General features: G+C 38.0%; 2 protein-coding genes across 2 annotated transcripts; one reads left to right on the forward strand and one right to left on the reverse strand.

Annotated features, from left to right (window-relative positions):
• The first annotated feature begins 817 nt into the window (after positions 1-817).
• Positions 818-2,849, forward strand: LOC145774088 (FAS-associated death domain protein-like). Its single transcript, XM_082585237.1, has 2 exons — positions 818-1,591; positions 2,331-2,849. Exons 1-2 carry the CDS (start codon positions 897-899, stop codon positions 2,425-2,427), a joined length of 792 nt encoding a protein of 263 aa, XP_082441363.1. The 5' UTR covers positions 818-896; the 3' UTR covers positions 2,428-2,849.
• Positions 2,706-15,754, reverse strand: LOC145774089 (ubiquitin-conjugating enzyme E2 L3-like). The gene is made up of 4 exons (XM_082585238.1): positions 15,619-15,754; positions 14,557-14,652; positions 3,193-3,379; positions 2,706-2,866 (listed from the first exon to the last, which is right to left on the reverse strand). Exons 1-4 carry the CDS (start codon positions 15,643-15,645, stop codon positions 2,706-2,708), a joined length of 471 nt encoding a protein of 156 aa, XP_082441364.1. The 5' UTR covers positions 15,646-15,754.
• Between the last annotated feature and the right edge of the window lie 532 nt (positions 15,755-16,286).

Raw genomic sequence — 16,286 nt, forward strand, 5'->3', positions numbered from 1 at the left:
TAGAATCGTAGCCTCAAGCTATGGTTGTAATGTATACGGTATTCTCATGCATGCGTCATTTCAACACTATTAACAAGCATATAAACAATCTTGAGCAAGAAAACAGAGTAAAAGAGCAATGATAGTGCCCTTAGTGACAAAGCACAGTTAAATGATAAATGCCTTGACACCAATGATCCAATAAACAGTTGGAAGCAGTCGTCATGTGAGCCTCTGGGGGCGAGGGTCTATTCTTTTACCACCCCAGATTCATGATGTTTCCAGACTATCGTACAATGGAAGGCTGCCAGAGAGCAGCCAATCTTCGGTTTCTTCATCCAAGAGGCACAGACCTTCCACTTTATTAGGTGGCTTGAAGATGGTACAATCATTGACCATGTTATCTATGATCAAGTGAACTACCATTTTAAATCTTCTACTAATTTTCCAAAAAAACTACACTTTCTGGCACTACCTTGACTGTTGTGCCATGCAAGATAATTTGTACCATACAGATTACAGAAGTACATCGAGAAGATGAATAATGATGCTATTAACTCTACTTTTGTTTGTTGACATTAATAAGCGGATAACTCACACATTTAAAATATTACTTAATTGTGAGATTCATACTCAGGAAACACAGCTTCAAAGAATATTGTTTATACCTAAGTTATGCTATATACCCATATTTCATATGGCCTATTACGAGAGGAAAAATTAGATTACAAATTTGTTTTCTAAAATGAGAGAATAATTTTTTAAATACAGTAGAAAACAAAATGTTAATGGAAGCTGTGTTTGGTGTTGTGTTTCACACTGTTAAATTTATGGCTTGCGAATTTTTTTCATGGTGTAGCTTTTTATTTAGGAACAAACCAACAAAAGTTTAACTTATTATCTGTATATGATATGCTATGAATTCCATTTTAGAATGCAGAAACTCCTCAGAGGCATTTCGGTTGCTTTTGACCATCGTAAGTAAACGTCTTCGACCGGAGAATTTAAGTGAATTGAAATATCAATGTCGAGATCATATTGGGCAAGGTCGTTTGGAGAAAATAGACAATTTTTTTGAATTATTTGCTGTTTTGGAAGAAAGGGATGTTGTATCTGAAGAAGACGTGAATTTTTTGCATCAATGCTTGAATCACATCTATCGTAAAGATTTGGCAAAATATGTTGCAAAATACGTAGATAGATGGGTTAGGCCATCAACACAAGTCTACTACAGACCAACACAACAGTTTAGTGATGTGGTTCAGTTTCAAGAAAGGACAACAAAAGATTTCTCTGCTTCTTGTGACACTGAGCCAACTTTGAAGTCGTTTTTTGTGGAAGATGTTGAAAAACATATGTACAAAACTGAAGCACGACCTTTCTCAACTGACAGCTATGCACCGCAGATCTCATATGCCACCAGAAGGAGAACTGAACCCCTGCCAGAGCTTGTGTGGTTACTAATAAATTTCCTTGCAGAAAATCTTTCTCACAACTGGAGAGATATACTGCGCCATCTTGGTATTGAAGATGAAGTAATCGATGCTGCAAGTTACAACTGGCCAAATGATGTAAAGCGACAAATCAGTGAAAGCTTGGAGTATTGGATAAGGTACGGATGTGTTTTTAGCATATGCTGATGGCTGGGTACCACTACGATATTTTATTACCATTTTCTATAAGTAGCATTTGGTTGGTTTGAACCTTTAGTCTCGGACTGACAAAGCCTCTGATAGGTAATTGGCAGTTTCGCATACTAGCAGAGGCTTTGAACCGCTGACACAGGGGGGCCGGTTACCGAGATTGACACAGTGAAGTTTTCGATTGTTGAAGTGTTGTTGCGGGGAATTATTCCACCCACTAGGTGCCGCTGATTAATATTGAAAATAATCAATTTCACGACAATAAAAGTAGGCTAAGTTTATAGAGACGAACATGCAACGCATAATTTTTTTGCTTAAAAATATTTTGTCAGGGCTCATTTTTGGTATTGTTTTCCGACCAGTCCTGATTTCTCTCAGAGGCCCTGCCGCTGAATGGAGAACAGTCGTGAAATGCTTTGCTCAAGCGCGGCGTAGCAAAAATTGACAGTGAAAAACACGTGACTATTGCTGTCAATTCCTGCTTCACTCGACTACCGAGAAGCATGGCCTTCTAAAGTCTTCACTCGTGATGGCTACACCGACAGGGTTAGTGAAACGCAATGCTCGCTCGTGTAGCGACTACTCACTAACTCTGCCTTGTGCTGTCGCTAGGAAGTCGCTCCTTCTAAACCTTCAGAGGGATATTGTTAGCTGGGATGTTTCACACCCCTACATTAAAATAGAATTTATGTTTTTCTATCTTCGCAGGCACGGTGGAAGCTTAACAAAAGAAAGTGCCATCGAAGCGACCCGAACTGCTGGAAGAAACGACCTTGCGGATAAACTGAGGGGAGCTTTTGGATGACATCACTATAATTATAAATAAAACCTTTATTCAGCAGATGTGCTGTGTTATTCATACTTGTTCACATATAGAGCTAAATTATGCGCGACTGAATGCATTCAATATTTGCATGTTGTATTGCAATAACTACACGTAAGACTTACACTTTTGATACCTATCACGCAAAATAAAAATGAACTGCGTGAAGTGAAAGCCTTGCATCGGGCAAGTGCCTCTATTCTGGTAATTGCAAGTCAATATGGTAACTAAGATTTCCAATAAAAAGCTTGAATGTGCGACTAGCGGCAATCCGGGGGTCGCTTTTCGGAATGTTTCTTGGTATGTTCCTCCGCAGTTTTGTTGAATTTATTTCGGTCTTTCATATATTCTTCTGCTAGATCTCCGCGTAAAGGATGTTCCGGCTCCGGTTCGTTAAGTAATTTCATCAGCGAAGCGAGAACTAAAACGTAATATAGTAAAAAATTAACTTGGAAAACGAAAGTTCATGCAATTTTGATGAGTCAAAAAGCGATCGGTTTCATGCATCACGAAGTGAGAATTGGAGTCATGGCAGATGAAAAGTTTCATTGCACCGATCGGAGTAGGGTATATTCCATCTGGAACAAGGCGTATTAATTTGATTTTGAATCCAAGAACTACGTTATGAGATCCGACCAGCGTTGATGATGAGCGCTAATTACACGGTTAGATATATTAAGCACTGATGGTCGGTTTAGCCAAAATAGCACAGATGGTTGGTTTAGCACAAAATAAACCGTTCTTCACCTTGGTCTGCCTTAGTTGCTGGCTTCCATCTTTCAGGGCTAATTATTGGAAGACACATTTGACCTTTTTCGTCGATGTTTGGGTGATATATTTTGGTTTTAAAGGTAATTTTTGGCGGCTTGAATGGATATTCGGCTGGAAAGTTGATTTCAACTTTGAAGGCACCCTTGTTGTAAGGAACAGATTGCTGTGAACACAAAAATAAAATTTTAACCAGTGAATGATAACTCTCGCACAAAGAATCGTCTTTAGAAGAATTGTGCTTTGGGATTTAAACGTACGCCAGTGTCATTTCCAAGAGGCAAACTTTTAAGAGTCGTCACCGCCTTGTAGTTAAGTTGATACAGCGATTTAACACAGATTTCGAAACAAGTGAGCTGGTAGAAACAGCATTGAGTCAATACCACCAAATTGCGGAATACAACATTCAGAGCAAATTTAAAACCACGATGTTTCAAAACGACTTGTCAGCCATTCTTCACGAGACGCTGTCAAGGTTGACAGTGGGAACAAAACAAGTTTCCAATCTGCAACGATCTGCTGAAACATCTGGACCGGATAGTAAAACTTTTACTTGGCGTATATCAAAAAACCATTGCTGGTTCATGCTTAAATATTTCACTTGATTACATTTTTGACCGGTCTAGCTACAGATATGTATCCGGAATAGATTGGATGATCATCAGGACTTTTTAGCAATAGTTGCAATGTTCATCTTATGTAAGGGTTCTTAACAAAGAGTGCACGCATAACTAAGGGGTGCGAGATCTGTTCCCAGGGGTTGAGGAGATGCTGAATGGTTGAGGTTAGTTATGAAATGACATAAGTTATGCTTGTTTACCGGGCTTCAACAGCCATTCTGATCGTGGGTGACTATTACTTTTCAGCCATTCCAGGAGGGGGCGCAAAACTGGTTTGCAATTTCAAGGTGGGGGTAATGGGTGAAGAACCACTGATCCAATCAATGAGAAAGTACCAGCAGAAACACATGAGTTTTTTTGTGGCTTCACAAACATTTAGCGCATTCTCAGATCAAATAACAAACAAAAAAGCGACATTACAGTGGTCTCAAATGCACATGCCATGATGTGCGAAATATCAGTGAATTTTACGTTATTCGTTTCTGCTTTCACCGGTATGGTTAGCGAAACAATGCTTGCTGTTCTATAGTGAGTAGTCAGGTAGTGCTGACGCCAGGAAGATAGCTTCTTCTCAACTGTGCATATCCTTGGCGACAGTTAGTTTAGTTGTTTTCTTTTCACAAAGGTAAGGATTCAATTGACTGAGAAAAGCAGCGGTTGAGAACTATGTGGCATGAATTAGTGGTGCGATACTGGTGAGCCTAGCCTCGTGGGTAAAACACGTGTTTATCGCTGAATTCATGCTACATTCGACTGCCGAGAAACACATACTTTCACTTTGTTATTCATCAGATGAACGTTGAACAACTACTTGTATATATAGATTTTTATACCTCTCTTTCCAAAAAACTGTTCATGCACGCTTTAAACCTCCCAAATTGCAGCCACCTTATGAAGTGCCATGCTATTGTTGGTATATCGCGGTGTACCTGGTAAGCTACATTCTTCTTTCCTATTTACTACACGCTAATGACGAAAAAGTTGTTTACTCAACTGTAGGCAAATCAGAATATTTTTTACTTGTAATAGTTTCATCGTATGCGTTTTGTTAGAAATTGATCTGAAAGATCACCTATAGTCAATTGAACAAGCATGGCATAATTATTCATACAATAGCAAATAAATTAGTGAATAAATCTTGATTGATGATAATCTTTTAAACTCTACTTAGAGAAATACGATTGAACTGGCTTAGTGTGAATAAATTTCAATTTTTTTTATGGACGTAGATATTGGACGTAGATATGGACGTAGATATTTTATGGACGTGGCCGAGCCGTTTGTACCTCACATTGTAGCCTGCTAGAAGATACTTCTTGCCTTTTCTTCAATCCAGCAATTAATGTTTTTATGCTGAGTATCGATTTAGTCCAATGAGATACATATATACATCACTTTTACGCCAAGCGACAATCAAACGGTGTTAACAAGTTACTTTTGCCTGCTCGGAAACACGCGAACCATCACGTACAATAAAAAAGCACTGCACAACCTACTCGAAGCGGCGGTTGGCAACTGCACAGCCAGAAGCTGGTACTAATCCAAACAACACATTTTAAATGCTTAACAAGTGTATGTATATAGAATTTAAAATCATCTCTTCAAGGCTCTGGGACAGTGGCATAACAAGATCAATTTTCCAGGAGGGCAGCATTTCTAATGTTTATATTAGATCTGAGGTGTGCGTCGTACGTAGAAACAAACATTCGACATTGCATTTGGGCTACTGGTAAGCAAAACGTTAAACAACAAAATTTCACAATACTACCCGGACTAGTGATAGCAGCGAAAGTGTTACATGATTATTGATTAAATGCCGCATAAGTTTAATTAAAGAAATACACCTTTTTAACAAACCTTTTCTACAGCTTTTCAATAGCTCACAAGTTTGTTGGTCGATTGTGTATAAAAATATTTCAGGGGAAATGCCAATTACCCCCATGACTACGCCCCTGGTTATATTATATGGATTGCACTTTGCTGATTCCGGTTGGGCTATAACTGAAGGAAAAACGACACAAATGACAGTTTTCAAAGAACGAACATGCTGGATCAAGATAACACATCATCAGTTATGACGTATATGCTACTGTTTTCAGCTGAATCAAGGAAAACGGATGTGTTTAACAGTATCTGGGTAAATTAGGCGAACCTAATGTACTGCACCAAGAAGAGATACGGAATTCCAATCAAAAGCTGTTTTCCCTGAGTAACGTTTTATTAGCTGCATTTTTCCAGGAGGACAACTGCTTCCCTTGGTTACGCTACTGCTCTGGGGCCCTAAGGGGTTTGAGCAGAACACGGCGACAACATGATACACTCGATTTTCTGCGGAGCTGACCAAGCGAATGTTAAAGCGTTTGTCACAGCATCGTTGTATGGCTTGAAATGTTATAAGGTGCAGTGACTGAATTGTACGGGTGCAACTGTGACAGGGAGTAATGATTGGTAGCAAAACAACCCAGCCGATAATTAATCAAACCTTTTGCATGATGATCCCAAACAGCAAAACGTCGATTCAACTCCTATCAACGTTAAATCGACGTAAAATAGAACTTATTTGCCAGCTGAGAAGTCATAAGATTATATTCACTGCGACTTTCTAATCGCGCGTCGACTATGGCCTTCCAACTGAGTCCCTGTAAGCTGAATAACTGTGTAGCCACGTAAACGTGACATAACAAACATAATGACTGACTGATGTTTCTCGGCAGTCGAGTGTAGCACGAATTGACAGCGATAGATACATGTTTCTCCCATGAGGCTGGGCTCATCAATATCGCACCACTAATTCATGCCACATAGTTCTCAACGGCTGCTTTTTTCAGTCAACTGATGTTGCATCCCAAACAGCAAAACAAGCAATATTTACATTGATTCAACGTCTGCAGACGTTCCTCTGTATGAAAGTCGAACTTTTTTTTAAATATGCAAACCAACACTTAATTTAGACTAAATTTTCGCGGTGTGTGAAAAACGGTTGCGCCATAGATCATTACATCATTAAAAGTCATTGACACAAATATGTTCATCAATTATTGAATTATATACTTATGCCAGATGACCGTCATTTCCTTGAGACGTAATTCACGACAAATGACGCTTTACTAAAGCTACATGAAGTTAGGACTAGTTAAATAACATGATGCGTTCTACTGGTGCAAATTAAGCTGAACTATCACAAGATGTATAAAGTGATTACCTGCTTTTATTTCGACGTTTCGTCAATCAGACACCATATTATTTAACTAAAGGCCTGGTGAACCGCCTCATTCAATTTTCAGTTAGAACAAGCTTTAACCATCTCATAATGTTTGAAGTTCACAATGTCACCCAAGTAGTTTTAGAATTTTTAAAAAGTTGTTCCACACAAAACAATTTCTGTCAATTCCCTAAGATCTACAACTGCAACAAAAGACTAAATAACAAGGTTGCTCGGATACCTACAAATTTTTACTGTAATAAATGTAGGAGGCTACTTGTATTTTCAAAATAAAATAAAAGGCAGAGGTGGGCAGTAACTAGTTACTGGAACTAGTTACTTTTTGAGTAACTGTAACGGTAACTTCGTTACTATTTTCCAAAAGTAACGAAACGCGGTAACTAGTTCCTATTTTAGCACTTTTTTAACAGTTACAAGTTACTTTTGTATTGAAATTTCTGTTTCTAATTGCCGTCCATTTCTCTGCACATGTTTGTGTCATGCTTTATGCGTGTTTGCTGCGCGTTGCGCAATAATGCATTCTTCTCGCAGCTGTATCGGAGCAGCACTGCCCATGCGCAGCGCTCTTGTTTTGTGATCTTATGGAGCAGGATTGCCATATTGGCGAATTCATCGCCAAAATCCAGAAATCTGGCGATTTTTTAAGACGTTTGGCTTCATATTTATGGTTTGGCGATTTGGCTCTTTTTTAGCGCTTTTTGAGAAATGATTTGGCTAAATTAATTGCTTTTGGTGATTGATCAATATGTGACTTTCTATGCAATGTTTAGCAAAAGTGTTAGGTAACACTTGATAGCTCAGTTCATGCTTGTCGTATAGCTGCCAGGGGTGTACAAGAGCTGTAGTTTTGGAGTATTTAGGACCTGGAGTTTCGGTGTTACGTTCACTGTTCGCAACCTTATTACATCATTGTTTTCTCGATTCAAAATCGGAAGTCGATGTCTGTAACTTCGAGTCATAGCCAGGGCCGGATTTAGCTGATGGGGGGCCCGGGGCACTTTTAAATTGGGAGGCCCCCATGCAAAAAAATTTTCGGCCTTAGGCGCGAAAAAGCACCTCTATGTCAACAGTAGCATTAATCCAGCACTGCACAGCATTTTGCAGAAACTTTAAAGGCTGAAAGGAAAAAAATAACACAAAATCCCATTTTTTCCACGTAGGGGGGGGCCTTCAAAAGTCGGGCGGCCCGGGGCAGCTGCACCCTCTGCCCCCCCATAAATCCGGGCCTGGTCATAGCAGGGAAAACAAATTATTTCCTTTGTTTCGAGCATTTAAATAGAATATAGTTTCGGGAGAGAGTTTGCCACAGGGTTGAGCATTACAACAATATATTTTACATATTTACAAGTAGTTTAACAGTCAAACGTTTTCGGCTTAACTTAAGCCCTCATTAGGAATCTGAAAATATGTATAAATTGCAATAAATTTAAACTTTTTGAAAGTAACTATAACTAACTGACTATAAGCATCAAGAAACACGCAACGATTATAAGCAATAGTGTGGTAAACAGACAGACGGAAAACAAATTACATTAGGAAAAGGTAACTGCGTAGGCCTAACTAGAAAAGAATTTGCACCACAGAGTGCGTGATACATCTAATAAATGTTGAGGAGAATGGATGCGCCTCCCGCAAATAATTGTTTGTTTAAATTTGGATTACAGCGTTTATGTTCAGATTTATGAGTACGGTAACTGAAAGTAACTAGTAACTGTAACTAGTTACATTTTTGAAATCTGTAACGGTAACTCAGTTACTATTTTGGCCAAGTAACTGTAACTCAGTTACTTTTGAAAGTAACTTTGCCCACCTCTGATAAAAGGTAATCAGCAGACAAACGTTTTTTTTCCAAAATAAATTCATTAGCTAGAGACTCAATTCAACATTTCCTACTTCAACTTCATTTACTGTGCTTGCCCGATATCATAAGAATCAGACCAAATGTTTAGCCTTCACACTCTCAAGTTTAGGCTATAGGGTGGGGTGAAATGAGTATATTTTTTGTATATTTTGGGCTGTGCAATCTTGCTATTGGTGGATCACCTAAAGATTTTTTTGGGTTGTTACATTGGGTCTTTGGTGTAACTAATGCTATTGGCTAATTTTCCTAAAATTGAATATTAAAGCTGTAGCAACCATTTTTTTTTTGTTCCCCCATATACCCATTTCACCCCAAAAAGTTGGGGTGAAATGGGTATACACTATACAAGCAGTTTCGTGTAGTAAACCCTAATATACCTATTTTATGCATTCTAGTGGTTGAAAGGGGTACAACAAAACCATTAAAAAAAAATTGAGCTTTAGGACAAAACAAATTTTTCAGAAGGAAATTTTATACACACAGGAAATTGGCAGTTATGATAACACAAAATTAACACAAAACATTTGTACAAGACATGCGTGTGTACTGTGTAAGAGATACTCTACAACAATGTGTAGGACTGTAGGTCTATACCAAAATCAAATCAAAATCTTAGTTAATTTTGTCTTTGAGATGATACTTCAATTTTGAAAAAAAAAATTTCGGTATACCCATCTCACCCCACGTTTTTAATAGCTTCAAAAATATGTTTTATAAAAGTCACAGAAATTGACTTTCTTGTGTAACCTACTGATAATCTATTACAGGTATGTTACATTAGAACAGAAAGATCCTTCCCACTGGCTTCCTGCAAAAAGAAAATCAAAAGTTTTTCAAAAATAAAACATTCAGAAATAATTTTTTTCCAAATATTTTTTACAACATCACCATAAAAAATGCAACTTGATATAAATCAAATTTTTGATTATTAATTGGATAATGCAGGTATAATGTGGTATTTCAAGGCAAAAAAAGATCATTGTCCCATCCTCACAAAAAGTATAATGGAGTAATTTATACAGCATACCCATCTCACCCCACCTACCCAATTCACCCCACACCACCCTACCTAATTACCTAACACTGCATCCAGTGCCATGAGAGCAACACCACGCTCCCTGAAATCCCTTTGTTGGCCCCTACTTTAGTGACTGCACATTATATCTTTTGCAATGGAGTTTTTTAAACTATGGCCTGTTCACTGTTCAGGAGTGGGTCGTAATAAGCATTTAGTTTACGCCAAAACTTTTTCAATGTAGGGGAAATAAAATGTTTGCTTCTATTATTTCAGCAAAGAATAAATTATCCAGGAAAGAACGGTTAATATAGAGATCAATCAGTAATTTACATTAGAGTCTTCTACCAACCATAACCTGTCTTGCTTTAATGTTCATGCATCAATTTGATTTAGTTTATTCACCGCCCTTAAGCTTTGTTTCACACACGGATTGTGAATTTAGATAGAAAACATCTCACTTTGACTTCATAATCTTTTAGAAGTCGATACCATTTTAGATTCTATAGCAATGCAAAGGGCTATGAATTTCAACTAAATAAAAATTTGAAAACCAACAAAATGTTTCCCAGTCAACAGCTATGCTTGACACTACGCGTCCGCCGTCCACGCTATGATAATGTTAGACATGAACAAATTATTGAGCGTTTATTTCCATTTTTGTAATGATCAATACATGGTGCAGACTTCTGTATTTCATCTGTTATTTTCAACACATTTGAAAGATGAGATTTTGTCTAATTATGAATTGAAAGGATGGAAATGAGGAAGTTCAAACACAAATCAAACTTAACTTTCTGGAAGGAAAATGTTCTTAATTTTCTAAAAATGTAAAAACGCAGTCTTATAGTTAATGCTATTTTACAACTGAACACTATCAAGGTATATATGAATACTTCAACGGGTCTGCTACTATTCGGTGAGTCCGATTCGGTGAGAGCCCTATTCGATGATTTTTTTGCAATTTTTTTTTTAAATTATCGGGTACCGTAGCCTAAGTATTATAGCCGCTTTTACATCGTTTTAACGTCGCTAAACGTTGAAATAAGACCCTAACCCAGGCCTCGAAATTCGTTTTTGTTGACGGCGGACAAACGTGTCCGGTCTGAGCAGCTATCTCGGCGGACAAATTTAAGTCTTACGGCGGACACACCAGTTTTAGCGTCGATCGTCATACTTAATCACTTTATCTTGATAATTCTTCGCCATTTGGGAACTATAGCCTAACTACTGTTTAGAAGGCTTTTTAAAATTTCAAGAGCCAAAGCGCCGTGTAGCTGTATAATGCGCCGCATAACTGATTAACTTCCACCGAACGAGTTCGTTTGGCTTCTTGCGTCACAATGCTCTGGACACGAGTCGGAAAACTTCTACACTAACGTTACTATTTTCTGCTGTGCAAAGTTTCACTAGGCTTTTTTCTTTGGGTTTATTTTTGCGTGTCATGTGAGCGAAAGTGAATTTTCCCTGGGCCTTTTCTTCCTTACTGTTTTGCTGCATCTTGCTGTAGTAGCTATCTTGCTATTTTGCCTCCTCGTATAATCTAATTTTATAAGCAACCTTGCCATCAATATTACTCGGAGATCAAAGCCAGACACTGTGATGAAAGACTTGAACTTAGTTGCGCGTGATCAGTATCAAAGTACCCGTCGCTTTTTAGTGAAGAATTCACGTTTGTTACGCTGATTCAATGTCACCAACCGTTGAAGCAACGTAAAAATCGACAGTTTTTCTGCTTCAACGGAAGCTAAGAGATACAGTATTTATATTTTCAAGATGCGTGCTAGAATGCGCGGGAAATTATATTCTTGCAACAAATGTTCGTGCTATGCAATGACCATTTATATCGCCATTTCTCGGCGGACAAATATGACCGATCACCGATCTAGATGGTACTTCCGGCGGACATCACATGCTGTGACGGCGAAAATGTCCGGTTGTCCGCCGTGAATTTCGAGGCCTGTTGTACGTAAGCTTGGCGCGGTACAAAACCGCAATATCCGCACAGTCAGCAGTCACCTGTCCGAACATTTTGCGACAAATCCGAAGGCGCCACTTTAAAGATAACAGGTCACGAGTCACGCGCTTTTTAGGTCGTAAAGGAAAACATAAAAGAACTTTGTTTAGTTTACCTGCGCTCATAAGATCGCAAGGCGCAATAAACCAAACATCAAACCTATTGAAGCTTAATTGCTGCACCGACGCTAAACGCAGTCTTTGTTAGAAAGACTAACCATTGCGAACACACACATTCAATGAAATCTGTTTGAAAACTCTCACCCACCCAGAATTCCTCTCTTCTAAAAAAAAATCGACGCCTATGGAAGTACCATACTCCCATCGATTACCATACCATAGTACCACACCATACTCCCAAAAAATTCACCTTTGTTACGCTGATTCAAGGTCATCAATCGTTGAAGCATCGTAAAAATCGAAAGTTTCCTGCTTGAATGGAAGCTAAGGGATACAGTATTGACATTTTCTAGATGCGCGCTAGAATGTGGGAGAAATTATACTCTTGCAACGATTGTTTGTGCTATGCAATGATGATTTGTATCGCTAGTTCCTGTGTTATTTTTCGGCGGACAAATATGACCGATCTAGATGGTACTTCCCGCGAACATCACGTGCTGTGACGGCGGACATGTCCGCGGTGTCCGCCGTGAATTTTGAGGCCTGCTAACCCATAACCCCTACCCTTGACCCCTAACTTCTAACCCTTAACCCTATAACGGCAATGATAATTAGGCTATGGTTACCAATAATTTAAAAAAAATCACCGAATAGGGCTCTCACCAAAAAAGGCTCTCACCGAACCGGACTCGCCGAATCGGTCTCACCGAACGGGCCATTCCGTACTTCAACAATTGAGAAATGACCGGAATGGCCCGTTTCGGTGAGTCTGATTTGGTGAGTCCGACCCCTTAACGGGAGATTTTTTCAATTTTTTTTTTAATTATTGGGTACCGTAGCCTAATTATCATTGCCGTTTTAGGGTTAGAGGTTAGGAACTCACCGAATCGGACTCACCGAATAGTAGCAGACCCAGAAATGACACAGTATGAGTTTTGTTTAAGCAAATAAAAATCTTTTGTGATGTAAATAACTGATGAATTAGGTTATATATATATGAAAGCGTATGCAATAAGAGTGCAAACACATGATCCACCACAAAGTCACTGGTTTGAATAACCATGATCATCTGCAATAAAATCAACAAAACATAAAATTATAAGCCTTTTTAGTTTGGCTTTCATTAAGAAAAATTTACTTACATTGTCAGAACAAAATTTGGAAGAGGATTTCTGAAACTAGAAGATCAAGGCAGGCAGAACCAGAGGGCAATACTGTGGAAAGACATGTAGAACTTGTAACTGAGGCATCCATTTCAGTTGCAAATTTAAAAGAACTTTGTCTTTCCACAGTTTGATTGCGACAAGGATTTTGAAGCTGCAATGGACTTTGTCGGATTTGTTCAATGTTAGGTCTATCAGTGCATGAAATTTCAAAACCACATTGTGAATTATTGTGAAAAGGAGTTGGGTCTTTTGGCAGTGATTAAAATTTTTCAAATTCTCCACTGCTGCGAATTTATGTTTAATGTTGGAAGTTTCTATGTAAGTTAACGAAGTAACCGCTCACACATCTTCTGTCCAACCTTTAAAATACTTTCACTTTCATCAGATGAATGTTTTTTTTTTTGTATCCAGGCTTACACCCGGTGGTTGAAGATTTAGATTAAGTGAACGGGAAGGCAAGGAAGCCAATCTTTGTGTCCACCTTCAGACATGCCTTTAAGTGTCCTGCCACAGACACATGCTCTTGAGTGGTGTCGAACCGGCGCCCTTTCGATTGCCATTCCAGTGTTCTTACCACTCGGCTATGCAGCCGACATCAGATGAACGTTACAACTACTACAACGATGCTACAAACGATATATAATTGTCCTGATGAACACCCAAACTTTTCAATATTCAATACAATTTCACAAATAAGCCAATGGAAACTTTCTATTGCACAGAATGTAAAGAAACACTACGAATCTATTAACACCGTGGAAGTGCACAATGATGTTCTGTCAGACACTAAAATTGTCAATTTATACAAAATGTCTTGTGTCAAAAGCATAAAAATGATGACCAGTTAGATGGTATGTCGAGTTATCCGCTTTCAATTTAATTCACAGATACAAACAAATCTGATCGATAGCATAAACGTTCTCTAAGACTTTTTTAGGTTTTTACTTAACCGATACAGTAACTTGTAAAAAATAGTTAGTAATGAAATGGTGAAGGTTCTGAGATTTACAATCTGCTTAAAAAAAGGAGGTTCTGTGTGTGCAGTGTGTAAATCTCAGAACAGTGTTGTCCTCAAAGGTGACTGGATCTACTTCAACATATCACAATTGCTTGCACATCTCACCTCCATGCTGACCAGTTACTTAGTCTATGTAATTGTCCAATATGCAAAAAGCTGGATCTGTACCTCAGTAAAATATTGGAACAATATACCGGTAATGCAAAAGTTCATTCACTGATATATATGATTACCTTCAGAGCAATGTATTTTTTATAAACTGCAAATAGCCTACAGTGCAAGTACATGGCGATATGACACTTACTGGAATGATAAGCATTTTCCATTGCAGAATATTTCGATCATCCATGTCTAAAAACCTGTACAACTTGTTATCCAAAGAACGAATTGCCATTATTTCCTGAAATTATAATAAAGAATCTGAAATCACACCACAATATATTCTATTGTAGAACTCTTTATCAAAGCTTTGCAGCATAAAAAAGTATATTTCCACAGACCATCAGCTAATTCGTTACGGTACTTGTGATTTACATTATCACACTTTGTTCTAATTACTGGTAGTTTGGATAACGGAAATGTTTTTTATAAAAAAATATAAAGCAACTTTTGTCAATTGTTCAATGGAAACATGATTGACCAAAGCTTTTCATGCCAAATTAAGCATAATATTCTTTGAAAAAAACTTTTGATCAAATCATCATTAATTCAGAAAACCACCCAGCATTGCCCCCTCCTCATTATACCCACCTTGAGACGAGACAGTTTTGGGCTTATTAAGCGTGGGATAACTCTTTGTCACTCCTACACACATAAATTGACTATGGCCGACTGTACTATGGCTGAAAGTTACTAAATCTGGTAACAACGGTTGGTTTTTTCCTGCAATACACTACAGCATACCTGTACATTTTTAAAGTGTGCAAATATTGCATTTTTTGCATGTTGTGTCACCAACGAACTGTGCTTTGTACAACTTAACGATCACAGAACATTAACAACTGAGTTGGCAGCATAGTATAAAGCGTAAAACTATCAGAAACAAGACAAAAATAGTAAATTGTGACGTCTTTTTACACAATTTCAAGCAAATTTAATAATTAGGCTTATTAAACAAGGTTTTGAGCTTATGAAGTGGGCTTTTTATCACAGGAACAAATAGGACTAATTCCAGATGGGACTAAATTCAAAAGCCTAATAAGCAGGGACCACTGTAAGCCAATGGTTTTATTTCAGATTAGTGATATTAGAGTAATTCATAATTATATTTGTATTTTAAACAACAAATAAGTTTTAAGGCTACCGCAAGAATCATAACTTGATATACCAACAACATAATGAAAAAGAGTTAACTGTATTGTCATACCTTCTGTAAACGTTTGGTGGCTGCCATAATGCTCTCTTGTCCGACACAATCAACCAACTAAATAAATTTTCCTACACACTTATCAGCTTTTGCTTTATAATAATTTTGAAAACTCAACATAAATCTAAACACTAATTTTTAATTGTTAACAGGGTTCGATCTTAGCGGTAGTCCGCTAGCCAATGGCTAGTGAAAATTTGCGCGGACTAGTAGAAATGTTGCAGTACTAGTCCGATTGGCTAGTGAAATTATTCGCCGGTGAAAAGTTTTGGTTTACAAAATGGCGATTGGCAACGTCACTATCAGTCACTCTGAAATACTGCAGAAATTTGCTTGCCAGAGGCGAAATTGCACGAAGAAGGCTGCAAAGTCGGTGAACTGAGCACGTGACTACTTTTTTCTCGCATTTTTGCACGCCAGGTTGCAGAGTTGCCAATTTGGCTTTTTTGAAGCCAGATTTTGAGAATCTGGCCGTTTTTCAACTCGCTTGGCTTATTTTTTTAAATAAAAAAAGCCAGAAAAATTAGGCTTTTTCTGGCTTTTTTTCATGTTTCACCGATTTTTTGTCAAATTATAAAAAGCCAACATAATTTTGGACTACTTTTTTCACGTGACTACTTTTTTCTCACATTTTTGCACACCAGGTTGCAGAGTTGCCAATTTGGCTT

Source organism: Aplidium turbinatum, chromosome 7 (genome assembly GCF_918807975.1).
Source record: "Aplidium turbinatum chromosome 7, kaAplTurb1.1, whole genome shotgun sequence".
Taxonomy (NCBI): Eukaryota; Metazoa; Chordata; class Ascidiacea; order Aplousobranchia; family Polyclinidae; genus Aplidium; species Aplidium turbinatum.